General features: G+C 39.2%; 4 protein-coding genes across 6 annotated transcripts; 3 read left to right on the top strand and 1 right to left on the bottom strand.

Annotated features, from left to right (window-relative positions):
* Positions 1-1,799: 1,799 nt before the first annotated feature.
* LOC140788982 (uncharacterized) lies at positions 1,800-2,662 on the top strand. The gene has a single exon (XM_073138547.1). It carries the CDS (start codon positions 1,898-1,900, stop codon positions 2,501-2,503), a length of 606 nt encoding a protein of 201 aa, XP_072994648.1. The 5' UTR covers positions 1,800-1,897; the 3' UTR covers positions 2,504-2,662.
* A 190-nt stretch (positions 2,663-2,852) lies between these two features.
* On the top strand, positions 2,853-5,913 carry LOC140788983 (protein NUCLEAR FUSION DEFECTIVE 6, mitochondrial-like). Of its 3 annotated transcripts, none has more exons than XR_012109122.1 (4): positions 2,875-3,079; positions 3,176-3,297; positions 4,588-4,671; positions 5,572-5,913. XR_012109122.1 is itself a non-coding variant. In XM_073138549.1 (4 exons), exons 1-3 carry the CDS (start codon positions 2,922-2,924, stop codon positions 4,605-4,607), a joined length of 300 nt encoding a protein of 99 aa, XP_072994650.1. In that variant the 5' UTR covers positions 2,875-2,921; the 3' UTR covers positions 4,608-4,624; positions 5,572-5,913. The 3 variants fall into 3 exon arrangements, 2 of the variants coding, with proteins under 2 accessions (XP_072994649.1, XP_072994650.1); XM_073138549.1 differs by having other exon boundaries at positions 4,588-4,624; XM_073138548.1 differs by lacking the exon at positions 4,588-4,671 and having other exon boundaries at positions 2,853-3,079.
* A 365-nt stretch (positions 5,914-6,278) lies between these two features.
* Positions 6,279-9,039, bottom strand: LOC140788245 (uncharacterized protein At4g28440-like). The gene is made up of 2 exons (XM_073137426.1): positions 8,607-9,039; positions 6,279-6,780 (listed from the first exon to the last, which is right to left on the bottom strand). The coding sequence occupies exons 1-2, from the start codon at positions 8,848-8,850 to the stop codon at positions 6,590-6,592; spliced, it is 435 nt and encodes a 144-aa protein (XP_072993527.1). The 5' UTR covers positions 8,851-9,039; the 3' UTR covers positions 6,279-6,589.
* Positions 9,040-9,180: 141 nt separating this feature from the next.
* Positions 9,181-12,214, top strand: LOC140788244 (protein DEHYDRATION-INDUCED 19-like). Its single transcript, XM_073137425.1, has 5 exons — positions 9,181-9,537; positions 9,661-9,800; positions 10,932-11,009; positions 11,130-11,404; positions 11,808-12,214. Exons 1-5 carry the CDS (start codon positions 9,456-9,458, stop codon positions 11,917-11,919), a joined length of 687 nt encoding a protein of 228 aa, XP_072993526.1. The 5' UTR covers positions 9,181-9,455; the 3' UTR covers positions 11,920-12,214.
* Positions 12,215-12,823: the final 609 nt, after the last annotated feature.

The following is a 12,823-nucleotide window of genomic DNA, read 5'->3' as shown; positions in this document are numbered from 1 at the left end:
GGAATTTTTTTATTATTTAATGTCTGGTTTTTTTGTGAGAGTCATCTGCCAGCTCTAGTGGGGTTACTTGCCATAGAGATAAGATAACGATCAAGGAAAAGATTAATTAACACGTACGGTTGGGCATGCAAGCTAGCCCAATAAAAAATGCTAGTTGAAGGTCATTCCAAAACGTCACTCACCGAATTGATGGACCCCCATGGCTCACGAAGGGTCGAGGCCGAGCCAAATGCAAGCTAGAATTTATGGCCATCCTTTTTTATAACCCATAGGAGGTCTACAGAGAGAATTATTGTGCTTGTGGTTGCTCCAGGTGGGGAGGTAAAAAGATTAAGAAAAAAAAAGAGAAAGTGCAACCTTTATTGAAACTTTAGTTGCATAATTGGTTTGAAACGTCTCTCTAAGAAGCAGATTCACGTGTTCCAGAAAAGAGATGGGAGATCACTCACTCCCTTTTTTTTCAACCTGACTATGATGAGTTACAGCAACCACTGCATCAACGAAGGACTAATAAACTTTAACGGCCCACCAAAAGCGAAAAAGGAAATCAGATTCTCGGATTCGGATTTAGATTCGTATATTTAAAAGCGGAATATTTGCTTCGCATATTCTGTAACCGACCTTTTCAATTGTTTCGGATACGTTGGTAGGTAATACAGCAAGAAAATTAAAAAAGAAAAATCTATTTTTAAACACATCCATTTCTCGCATACGTTTGGAAGTTTTAGATACGAACTGTATGTACTTTGCTACTCCCTCAACGTACGTACAAGCTGAGTTGGCATGCAAGCCAACTGGTGTCTGCCATGTGTACACTTGCATAGAATGGCAGACAAAATTTTGATCCAGAGACAAAACCACAGTGATGCTTCAAATAGTAGACAAGTCGACTGCCACAATGTCAGCAATGGCTATAATATATATATATATTTTTTACTGAATGCAACTGTTCACGTAGCATGAAACATGTTCACATAACATAGCAGTAAAGAAACTGCTACGTTACTCAGGCAACGCAGGTACCAATGGCATGATATAAATCCCACGGTGCTACTTGCATGCGGTAATCAATGCATTTGGGACAGCAATATTAAAACTGAAGTGATATGACCAGAATCCATAGTAACGCATTCATGTGAGAGGCCTGTGGAAATTTACATTTTTTTTCCCCACTTATATATATATATATATATATATATATAGCAGCTTGGTAGGCTAAATCACTCTCTGGGCTGGGCTAAGCCTGGAAGGACTGGAGTTGGGCCCAGAAGAAGTTGCTTGTCAATTGTTCGATGTCAACTGCCAAGTATATGAATATATATGTAAGCAATTTCTTCAGTCGGAAAACTATAATGATGATGTCCTGCAAATCATATAAAGAAAAAGAAAAGGGCTCCATTATTATCATTTCTGCACCCTCTTTTTCAGCACCAAACTTCTCTCCGCTAGTCACGCAGTTTTGACAAAAGTTGAAAATTTTAGCTCAAGTCACGAAGTAGGTCGACATGGACATAGGTCAAGGCCAATTAAGCTCCAATTTGGTCGACTGGTCACCGCAATCAGCGGCTCAAATGCATCCATCTGATTTATTATATACGTGTCGACTGTTTGCCCAAAATCTCGAGGTCAATTTTAGGGTACCCAAAGCTAATGCACCAATTTTGTTTTCTCCTCTTGTGTTGTGATTTACTCCCAAGAGCACATGCAGCGTGCGCAAGCTGCCATAATTCGAGCCCCACACCAACCACAATCCCCGCATGATTCTACTTAAATGCTCCAAAATAGTAGTAATTTCTTCACATATTTTGTTCCACTTGGTGCAATCACTCTATTCTCTATATATAGAGTAGTATAATAACACACTAACATCCACAGATATCCATCGATCAAAACAAGAATGGCTTCTTTTGCTAAACAACTCTCTCTTCTCTTCCTCCTCCTCGCCCTCTCTTCGCCCTGGGCCGTCGCAGGCCGCTTCTTCTTCAGCAAGATGACACGCTCCGAGGACTCAACGGAGACGACGCCTTTACCCGAAGCAACCCCCGTCGTCGTCGAAAACAACCCACCCGAGAAGCTTCCTCCCCGAAGCAAAAGCGGCTATGGCCTTTACGGCAAGGGCCACGAAGAATTCTCGCCAACTACAACCACCGAGCTCTCTAATGAGAACTACAATGACAATAAGTACACTTTTGACAACAGCCATCCCTCTTTCAATAGAGGAAGGTACGAGACGAAGGAAACATATGGTAAGCCATATCCGAGCTACGAGGAGACGAGAAAGCAATATGGTATGAGTGACACTAGGTTCATGGAGAATGGCAGGTACTACTACGATGTTAATGCTGAGAGATATGGCAATGGCTATGGCTCATACAACCGTGGACGTGGTAGGTACGGCAATGGCAATTACAATAGCAATTACAATGGCAATGAGTATAAGAATGAGATGGAATACCAAAACAACCAGGAGAACCAGGAAAGCGAAGAGGAGTATGTTCCTTAGTTAATTAAGCTAGCAGTTGCGAATTTGCTAGTTATTAATTAGTATGAGTTGCATGTAAGCCTATGTATGTTAAGGTTTATGCTTGTGTTTGTTAATGTGTATGAGGTGAACGTGGAGATTCTGTATGCATTTTAAAAACGTATCTACTATTGCAGCTAAGTATTCTTGTCATCCATCAAGCCCATGAAGAACAATGACGAACATATAATAAAAGAGAGTAAAATGTACCACGAATTGGATTTGAGCTTAACCCGACGACAATCCAACTTGAATTCGGGCTAATATTTCCAAGCCTAGGTGTCTGATGGGCTTGGATTGGAGTTTGGGCTTGTATGGAGATTCGTAAGGCCTAAGAGACTCTAATAAGATTTTGCCATCTTTCTTTCCCTCTCTTTCGCCCCATTTTCCTCCGCTCACCATGGCCGCCGCCTCTGCCGCCGCGAGAGCATTTCTCCGCCGCTCTCCCTCTCCCTCTCTTTGCGGTGCAGCGGCGAGGGTAGCCGGCGGGGCCAAAGCCTCGCGCCCTCCTCTTCACCGGTTGCCCAAGCAAAACCTTGTCGCCCCTCGCTTCCTCAGGTGAAGAAGACGAGACACGAAAAGAAAGAAAGAAAAAAAAGACGGCGTTTCATTCGTTTGGTTTGTTTCTTCTCACTAAAATCTGTTTTCTTTAAGGTCTCCCGTGGAGTTGAGCTGCTGCGTGGAGTCGCTGATGCCGATGCACAGCGCGACTGCGGCGGCTCTGATGACTTCGATGCTGGTCGTGTCCCGGAGGGGAGGCGGTTGGCTCTCCGAAGGTACACGGGAGCTCTTATGATGGCATATCTTTTTTGGTACATGTAGATTCTGTTGTTTTACTTGATTTCTTTCTAATTCGGCACGCCATTTTCGGCTTGTATTTCATCTGGGTATCGTTTATCTAATTACAAGGTAGAAATTTGTTTTAGGGTTTAGGTTGTTAGATTATATGTCAATTCCTAGTGGAAATACAGATTTGGGAGTTGTTTCATTTTGCTTTTTGTGAAGGTATATCGTTTCCCTTTTGGCGTAAATGTAACAATCTTAGTTTGGAAAGGTAATCGTTGAGTGTTTATCAAGGTATTTGTTTGGGTATCACTATCGTAAAGATTTAGTTCTATTAATGTTAGACTTACAACGTGAAGTAGTCAACTTCAACATCGCGATGTGCAAATGTCTGATGAATTTAAGTGATGCAGGTGAATGTATTTGCTGCAAATTCTAGTTTATATAAAATCTAAAGATATTTATATCTTTGAATGTGATAATGTTTGCATTCTTAGTGGTCATACATCAAATTCTCGTAGAATTCTGAACATGTCACATTCATGTCAGCATGGTTTAAAATTTCACCCCAGACAGAACAGTAACAACTAAAGCTTAATGAAAACTAAAGCTAAGATTTATTGGTTTAGGCTGAAATTATTAAGATTTCTAGTTTTGACATTTATTTTGGAACACAGTAGGTTAAAACCATCCTATTTCAGTGTAAAATATTTATTTTTTTATAGGGGTTAAAACCAAAACTTTGGGCTGTGCATGTTAGATGTTGGACTAGTGTTGCTCAAAAGTTAAAATAGTTTCTTATTGGCAATATCGTGTTGTTATATCTATGGCTTGCATTCTTCTCTTCACCATTTTCTTGTGTGTTAACTGGGAGGTCTAGCATGTTTTTACCTTCTCATCCGTTCTTTTCTAGCTTATTTACACTAAATATAGTGTGGTCTTTTTGTTAAATCTAGTCGTTCCATTTCCATTTGATATGCCCTGATTACAGTAAAACTGTAAAGGGGTTCAATACAGCTATGTGGTTTTTTTATATGCCATCATGCTGTTGACTTTTACTGTTAATATTGCTTTCTTGACAAGATTGTTTCCCTTCTCTGTTCTGGTCTGAAGGATGAAGCTTCTAAAAAGTTCATGAGTGGAGATAATAATTATCAGTTTTATGTAACAAATTTAAGGTTTAATTGATAAATTAGTCTAATTTTTCAGTGCCTTTTCCCATTATTCAAAATCTTCATTAGCCATAAGGAACAAAATTTATTTCATGTGTTATTCTCTTGTAGGACAAGATGACACTAGATGAAGGTGAATCAAACAAAGGTGATTAACCTGAAAAGGTTATGTACAGCTAGTTGGAACTATTAATGGTAACCTTCACCAATAGTGAGGATGGACATTTTAGAAGGCGAAGATATTTTCTTTCTTGTGTGACATTATTCTACAAAACTAGAAACTTAACAAGTGTTGTTTGATAGTTGTTGGTATTTCCTACAACAAAAGCATGGACTTTATGTTCTTTCTTCTTGCTTATCAAATTTGTTTTGGCTTCATAGGTTTCCTCTTATGAATATGTACTATGGAAACTGACAAGGTTAAAAATATTCCGTCACTGTCATGGCACAGCTGAACTGAGGATAACTGTCATCTTATTATATGTGAAGCATTCCTTCATAGGTTTCCTATTGTTTCCTTATAAGATGGCTTGCAACAATACTTGTCAACTTTGGAATGAACAACAAATTTTCCTATGGTCACTTTTATTGGGAAGATCTTTGAGAATTTTAAGAAAACAAAGTTATCGTTTTCCGTTAAGTTTGAATTCTCCCCCATTTCCTGATTTTTGACTGACTCAGTGCTTATTATTCTTCATTCTGTTGTAGTTTGAAGTCAGTTTTATCCCTGGGGCTAGGCAGTAAGTCTTAGACATTCTCAACAAGTTCGTTTATATTTTGTACATATTTGAAGTCTTCTAGGTTAGAGATGTTTTGCAATGCTGTACGGTCGGTAAGTCCTGTATTATCTCTTCACTGTAGTGTTGCTGAATTGTATAATCTCCTTTTGATGATTCATAACTGTATTTAGTTATAGGACATGCTTGTGGCATCTTTTTCATATTTACGAGACAGTGAATAACGATGTTTCTAGAGTTGGGTAAAAGTATAACTTGTCTCGGATGTTGTCATATTTGAATATAAAAAATGAGTTAAATACTTAATGCAGTTATCTACTAAACTGAAGGATATACTAATGTGCTGCATTCAAAACAGCTGCCAATGATGACGCATGATGGATGATATCCGGTGGAACGCCACAAATAATTGTGCAAGACTCCTCAGCTTTCACATTCACAGGCAGCATTTGTTTCATAAGTAATCCAATGATAGACTGGTATATGTATTATTTGCTTGTTAAAGATCTGGATGCAATGTGTTCAAATTGTTATTACAATTCCAAAAGCTGATTTACTTTTCTAATCAAATATAATTTTGTACTAAAAGCTGGCTAGACGTCCAGAAGTTCCTGGAAGCAGACAGATGCTTTCCTATGCTTTTTAAACTACATAATTTTCTCTAAAATATATGAGATCTCGAGTGGAAATGTTGGCTTTACGTTGTTACAAGTGTCTTTCTTCTCGACTTACAGACAGGTACTGATCAAAAGTACAAAGTTATATCAGACTGTAAAAGAGTAATAACTTTGCAGCGCAGCCGTTAGTGACTGTCTGGCCATGGCTTCAGGCCAGAGGATGGGCAGTTTGTTCGTTTCCTTTTATCTCTATATCTAAATCTTCTTACCTTTTCTTTTCAGGTTTAATCCTAGCTGTCTTCTGATTATTTTCAGAGTACGCTCTTAGAAAAGAGATTATTTTTGGCCAGTTATATCATGGCATCAGATTGACTGCATAGTCATGACCACTTCCAAACATCTGCTTAGTCTTCACTGTAAAATATAACCAATTGACTAGGCTCCATACTTAGAGACAGAACAACAAATCGATCACATATAACCAATTCTTTTGAACCCATTAAATAATTTGCTTTCCACAATACAGCTATTTACAGCTGTAATAAAAATCAAACTGATGCAGTGATTAAATCATAGATGGATAGAATTCCCAATAAAAACAAAATCTTCATAAGCTTCAGCAAATCTTTCCAACTGCAAACTTGCTTCAGAAAACCTTCTACCTTCAGATCATCGACCAGGCCGACATGAGGAAACCAAAGTGGCTGCAGAAGCTCGAAGGCGCCTTGGCAGGACAAACTATCTGCATCAAGACTTTATTCACTCTTCCACGACATTCACAAGCTCATATTCAACAAGAGATAAATTGTTGTCCTCTTTTACTGTAAAGCTAGCAGGTTCAGTGACCTCAACACGACCCCATTTGTCAACTGCCAGCCTCATTGATCCTTTGAACATATCTATCTTTGCATTCCGCAGTATGACAGTGTCGCCTGGTTTCATCAAATCAACTGTAAAAACAAAACTGTTCAGCAATGACAGGAAAAAAGCCAGCGCGGTTGAAACCCACAAAAACTGGCCCAAGATAAAAGAAAAAGTTGCTCATCTCAAGTGTAGGCAGACTTCACCATGTACATGTAGGTATATCAACATATGAAAGGAAATATATATGGCATGAGATCCTTGTATACTCAGTTCTAACAAAAAAACATATAGAAGAAAAGAGAAAAAACTCAGAATACCAAAAGGGATGAATCAACGCAACAGAAAAAAGATAAATTCAATCGATATGGACAATGCTCAACAATCCCTTTCCCTCTTTTTCTTCATCTCTTTGCCCTCATGAATGTCAAACTGTGTGAAATTGTGAAACAGACGAGTCATCAGATGTTTGCAAGATAAAGGGTGTCCATTCACTAGTGCAAAAGCCACCTCACCGTTATTTGCGGAATAAAACCCGATTAACATAGAGACAACAATCATGCAAACTGCAACTTCTTCCAGATAATCTTATGCCACAGAAAAACACTAAGCTAGGATGACTAACATACAATAAAATCTTTACAGAATCTTATGCTAGAAAAGTTCATTATCTTCCTGGAAGGTCAATAACCAATGAACTGCCAACAAAAGAGAGGAGAAAGATATTCATTTTCTATATTCTTTTCTCCTTCTCTGATTTGTGTTTCGGGATGTTGTTCTTTCTTCTTTTGTGGTGCAGGGGGTCAGTGTCAGCGAACTATCAGCTTGTGAATGGAAAGCAAGATCTCCACAAGATCACTAGTAGACAAAATTACTATATGATTTACCAATCCAAGGTTTATATGGTTCACATTTCACCAACTTTGGCATAGGTGTCCACTCATCCAAGGACTCGATTGATAATATATGAACAACCTAATGCATGAAAAACATGAGAAGATGGACGGCCTTCCCTTGAAAACATCAGATGAGGTATACATTAGCACTACCACAAACTGTGAAAAAGGATTCCACAAGATGGAATAATATCAAGGAGAGATCTGGGTACAGGATCATCAACTAGATCCCATAGTGCAATGTTGCAGGAAGTAATGGAGCAGGGCCGATTTTTTTTTTTTAAATTAGAAAATAGGTACATCTATTTAGGTCAAGAAAACAAACAATTATTTAGTGAGAAAAAGGTATAACCAATCTTATCCACAGAAAAGAAAGACTCAATAAATAATCAAAAGGGATATAGCGTATTAGGTAGCCTTGATAGATGACCATCTTAACCAACAAAATGACGTCCTACCTTTTCTTTTTAATAAGTGACGTCTTCAAACGGGTAAAATGTTACCGTCACAATTCACAAAGTTATCAATTTCATGTTAATCTTCTCCCACTTCCAGTTCAGACCAATCCAATCGAAACTTCTCTAAGAAAGAAAAAACGATCAAAACAAATATGTCAAGACATGAAAAGATCTTACCTTTATACAGTGAAGAGAGAATTTGGGACATGGACATAATTTAAACATCACATTCCAACACCAGGACGAATAATTCATATCCTTCCATTCTAATGTGAATCCCCCAGATCCATTCCTAAAACAAACAAACCTCCGAAGTCGGCAAAGAGAAAGCTTTCTTACCTTCCCTTGTACCAGGTTAATGATAATATAATTGACTCCGCTAATAGACGATTCAATCCAATATCAAAGATGCCTAAAGGCAAGACGACGAAATCAAGTCAACGCAATACAGCTTACGACAATCCGCAGTAGTTTCAAACACGATCTAATGACCTGAAATTATGATTCCCCAACGAATCATACAAGGAGGTGAGAAAAAGAGAGATGAATAATCGAACCGACCCTGCTCATTTCGGGCGGTGAAGACGATGGTGCCGGTCTCGTCGCCGATGAGGCACTCGGCGATACGGGTGGGCCGCACGTGCGCGGCGGGTGCTGCGGCGCGGCCCTTATTGAGGACCGTCTTGGAGCTGAGGACCTTGGCGGTGAGAGTGTGACCGGTAGTGCCTGGCTTAAGCTGATCAACCTTAGTGAACACCGGCTTCCTCTTCGCGCCGCCGCCGCTTTGCTGCTGAGCCGTCGCCATGAACCCTGGAAGGAGATGACGGGAAACCCTAACCCTAATAATGGGGAATAGAGGACGGGAGAGAAACGAGGGGAGGCGTTTGGGGGAGGGGGGGGAGGTATAACATTTGTAATAACCCGCGGAGTAGTTGATCCGATGACCCAGCGGATTCGGATCGGTTTGGATAGGATCTGAAATGATAACCCGATAACAATCTTACCGTAGAAAAATCCCAACTCAAATATATATAGAAAAATAGAGAAAAACTAAATCCCAACTCCATAGATGGTATGTGGACCAAAAACTAGAGTAATCCGTAAAACAAGGGGTCAGACTTTCCATGCTCATTTTATTCTAAGTTGACACGTCATATTCAGACACGGTCAGACGTAGACGGAAACCAATAAAAACTTCATCTCTATCTTCTTCCTCTCTCTCCGCTCTCTCTCTCTCTCTCTCTCTCGTGCTCCGTCTCAGCTCGAAGGACTTCACGAAAGATTCGATCAGAGCATAGAAGAGAGCTCGAGAGGAGAAGCGTAGGAGAAGAAGCCCTCTCTCCTTGTTGTGTGGATCCAAGAGCTACCACCGTGAAAAGCTCAAGTACACTTCGAGCGAGCGAGCGATCGATGGATTCGGATCTCTGGATCTCTCGCCTCGCCGCCGCGAAGAGGCACTACGCGAGTCAATACCACCACAGCTCCCAATCAGGTCTACCTCCCGTACTCCGATTTGTTCAATTGTATCTCGTAAAATGGTTTCTTTGATGCGGAGCTGTACTTGGTTCGATACAGAAACTCGCGTTTTTGAATTTGAAATACTTTGAATTGATAGATCGGTTTGGCATCGACGAGATCGAGATGGACGAGGACGTCAGGCCGGATTTTGCATGCCCGTACTGCTACGAGGATCACGACATCACGTCTCTGTGCTCGCATCTCGAAGAGGATCACCCCTGTGAGTCTAAAGTCGCTGTGAGTGTCGAAGCCCTAACCTTTTGGTTGACCCTTTTCTTGATTGTAACATCAAGTTTGAATCTTTCTTCCGTTTCCGTGATGAAATTGACTTGTTTACTTGGGAATGATACGATCTTAGATGTATGGTAGTTACTTACAGCAGTTGTCTCATTTTCCGTTCAGTTATTAGAGCTGATGCCATTGTAAAATGTATAGAACACTAAAAAGTATGAGCTTTTGCATGAGTATTTCATTCAGATCAGTTGATTCTTTTATAAACCTGCAGATTCAGCATCATAAGGGTTGGAATTCACTATTTGGAGTACCATTAAAGATTCCTTTAATAGGAAGTACTGTGGTAGTTTGAGTTTGGAAGGAACTCCAACATATATGTCAAACTAAAAAGAAGGAAATGCTACTTGAGTAACATAAGCTAGATTTTTTCCCCTCTGAAAAAAAAGCCAAAACCTGGCTCAGTTTCATTACGGAACAGCCCAAAAAATGCATTCACCTGTAGTATATACAAACATATACAACCCTATACACCCATAACCAAGCAAGCGAAAGTATCACAATATCACAGTGAGGAATAATATCTCACATCTAGAACAGAATAATAAAATATCAGGAAACAACTCAAGCAACAAGTTTAATCATCTTCAACTGTGATGGTGTTCTTCTTCCTCTCATAAACCTGGAGTTTGGCTTTCTTCTGCATCTCCTTCCTTTGAGGCGTGCACAGTAATGAAGGCATTGTTAATATGATTCATCATATCCAATGCTTGCGTTAGCTTAGTAGTATTAAAAGTTCTACTATTCCTCTCCAACTAGAGAGACTATAAATAAGCTGCCATCCAAAATCCCCAAAGGCTTCTCCAATACTTCTTTACACCCCTGCACTTCTCAATATTCTAAACATCCACCACATCCTTAGGTGTTGCAAATCCTGAAGTTTTGTTTTCATTATCTCTGCAAGATTTGAGAACTCTTTGAACCCTTACAATCCATGCAAACGAAGAATCCGCTACTTGTATGTTCTAGGTTTGTCTTTGAGGATATTGATAGCTCTGTCATTAGTGCCTTTGCATTACCTGCCAGCCATGCAACTTTCTCATGATTCTTGTAGTTTACGTTCTTTTCTTTTTTCAGGTTTGCCCCATCTGCTCTGTTAAGGTTACACGAGATATGCTGAATCATATAACCCTGCAACATGGGCATCTATTGAAGGTATCCTTTTCTTTCTAGGATATTCTTATCAGTAGGCACGAATGATATATTCTTCTAGCGAACTAGTTGGTATCATTACGAAAATATTAAACTTTTTCTTTAACTGAGTTTTACATGCAGAGATGCCGAAGGTTACGCAGATATGCTATACCTAGTGGTCAGGCATTTTCTTTGCTTGGAAGGGACCTTCGAGAGGCTCATCTGCAGGTTCTTTTGGGAAGTAGTGGCAATAGATCAAGAAGCAGCAGTACTGCAAATGTTGCAGCTGATCCTTTTCTTTCATCGCTTGTTCTCAACTTCCCAACATCAGAAGAAGAAACTTCAAAGTCTTTGATCTCCACTGCAGAGGATGCATGCGTCAAGAAAGAAGCGGCTTTACAGAACTGGAAGTACAGGTAATTCTAAACTTTTACTATATTTCAGGATAAATTTATTGTTGATATCTTTTGATGTTCTCTGCTTTCAAGTATGAACAACCAAAATGTGGGTTAGTTGATCTAGTTTGTGAAGAAAAGCTCAATGTTAAAAATGATTCCATATATATACACACACACACATATATATAGTGGGCTAGACTACAAACTTTATGTTAAATCTACGAAAAGTTGTGACAATTTTTGTAGTCATTCAGTATAGACTGGGTATGTGAAATAGCCAGTCTAAAAAAGAAAAGCAATGCACAGTCATCGTGATTCCTCTTATCCAGATATCTTTATGGTGACCCGTCAGGATCCATTAATTGCTGCCATCATCTAGAGTATCCTCCACTCTGAACAAATTCATTTCCTTTTTTAACAGTTTTGAATCATCACTCACAAACGAGGAGAGGGAACAAAAGAGGAAACATGCCACTGTTAGAGCAAATTTCGTGCAAGATCTACTTCTCTCTACTCTATTTGGTGAGGTGTGAAAGCAATCAAGGACCTGTTGTCAAATGAGTGGTCGTGACAGCTTCACCCAGAGATGCAGATCTTGCTACTGAGGTGGATCATTTTGACAAACAGAAGCACTTTTCTGAAGTTCTATTTCAACTTGGAAATATGCTAGTTAATTTCGATGTTCTGCAAGTTTCTTGATGTTTTCCAAATGAATCCACCTATTTATTTTGTGACAATCCAGTATCCAATTTGCAAAATCCTATATGTATGAAACTATGAATAAACTGTACCAGTGTCACGCCTTTAAGAAATCTTTGCTTTAACCAACATCATGTCAAGCATCAGCGCAGCTCTGAGTTTGTGGGCTTTGGTTATTTATCTCAAACATCTCAGGAGACCACTCTAGATATGAAGTATTCACTTGTTACTCTTAAAGTTGAGGCAAAAGCTAGCAGCTAACATTGCAAATATTTAATGTGAGCCTTGTTTTGCAATGTGTATATCGGCAGAAACTATTTAACTGCTGCTGTTATTTAAGTTAGCAGGAAAATTCCTCTTTTCATCACGTTATCTGGGCTTGATATGGTTGTAGATTTGCTTTGCTCGCTCTCTTTCATGTGCAAATACTTGGCCACTGGAAGAGCAAAAGGATCAGTAATTTTGCATGTGTTTTGTAGCAGCATTTTAGGATTTGCTAGTTTAGCAATACTCCATCAGTCTGAGTCTAAATGAATTAAAAGTTGTATATGATGTTTAGAGCAATGCCATACTCAATGGGTTCCTTTAGGCGGATGATCTCATACATAATGGAATGCAATGGAACAACAATTGGTACATAGCAATAACATATAAATGAAGACGGCAAAAACAAACACCAAAATCAATACCATCACGTTTCTTTTCTTTCCCTCGTGATAAAACTAGAACGCTAGAAAA

This window comes from Typha latifolia, chromosome 5 (assembly GCF_019914945.1).
Source record: "Typha latifolia isolate L0001 chromosome 5, TyphaL0001v2, whole genome shotgun sequence".
NCBI lineage: Eukaryota > Viridiplantae > Streptophyta > Magnoliopsida > Poales > Typhaceae > Typha > Typha latifolia.
Note: the sequence above shows the minus strand (reverse complement) of the source record. Positions and strands in the feature narration are given on the sequence as shown.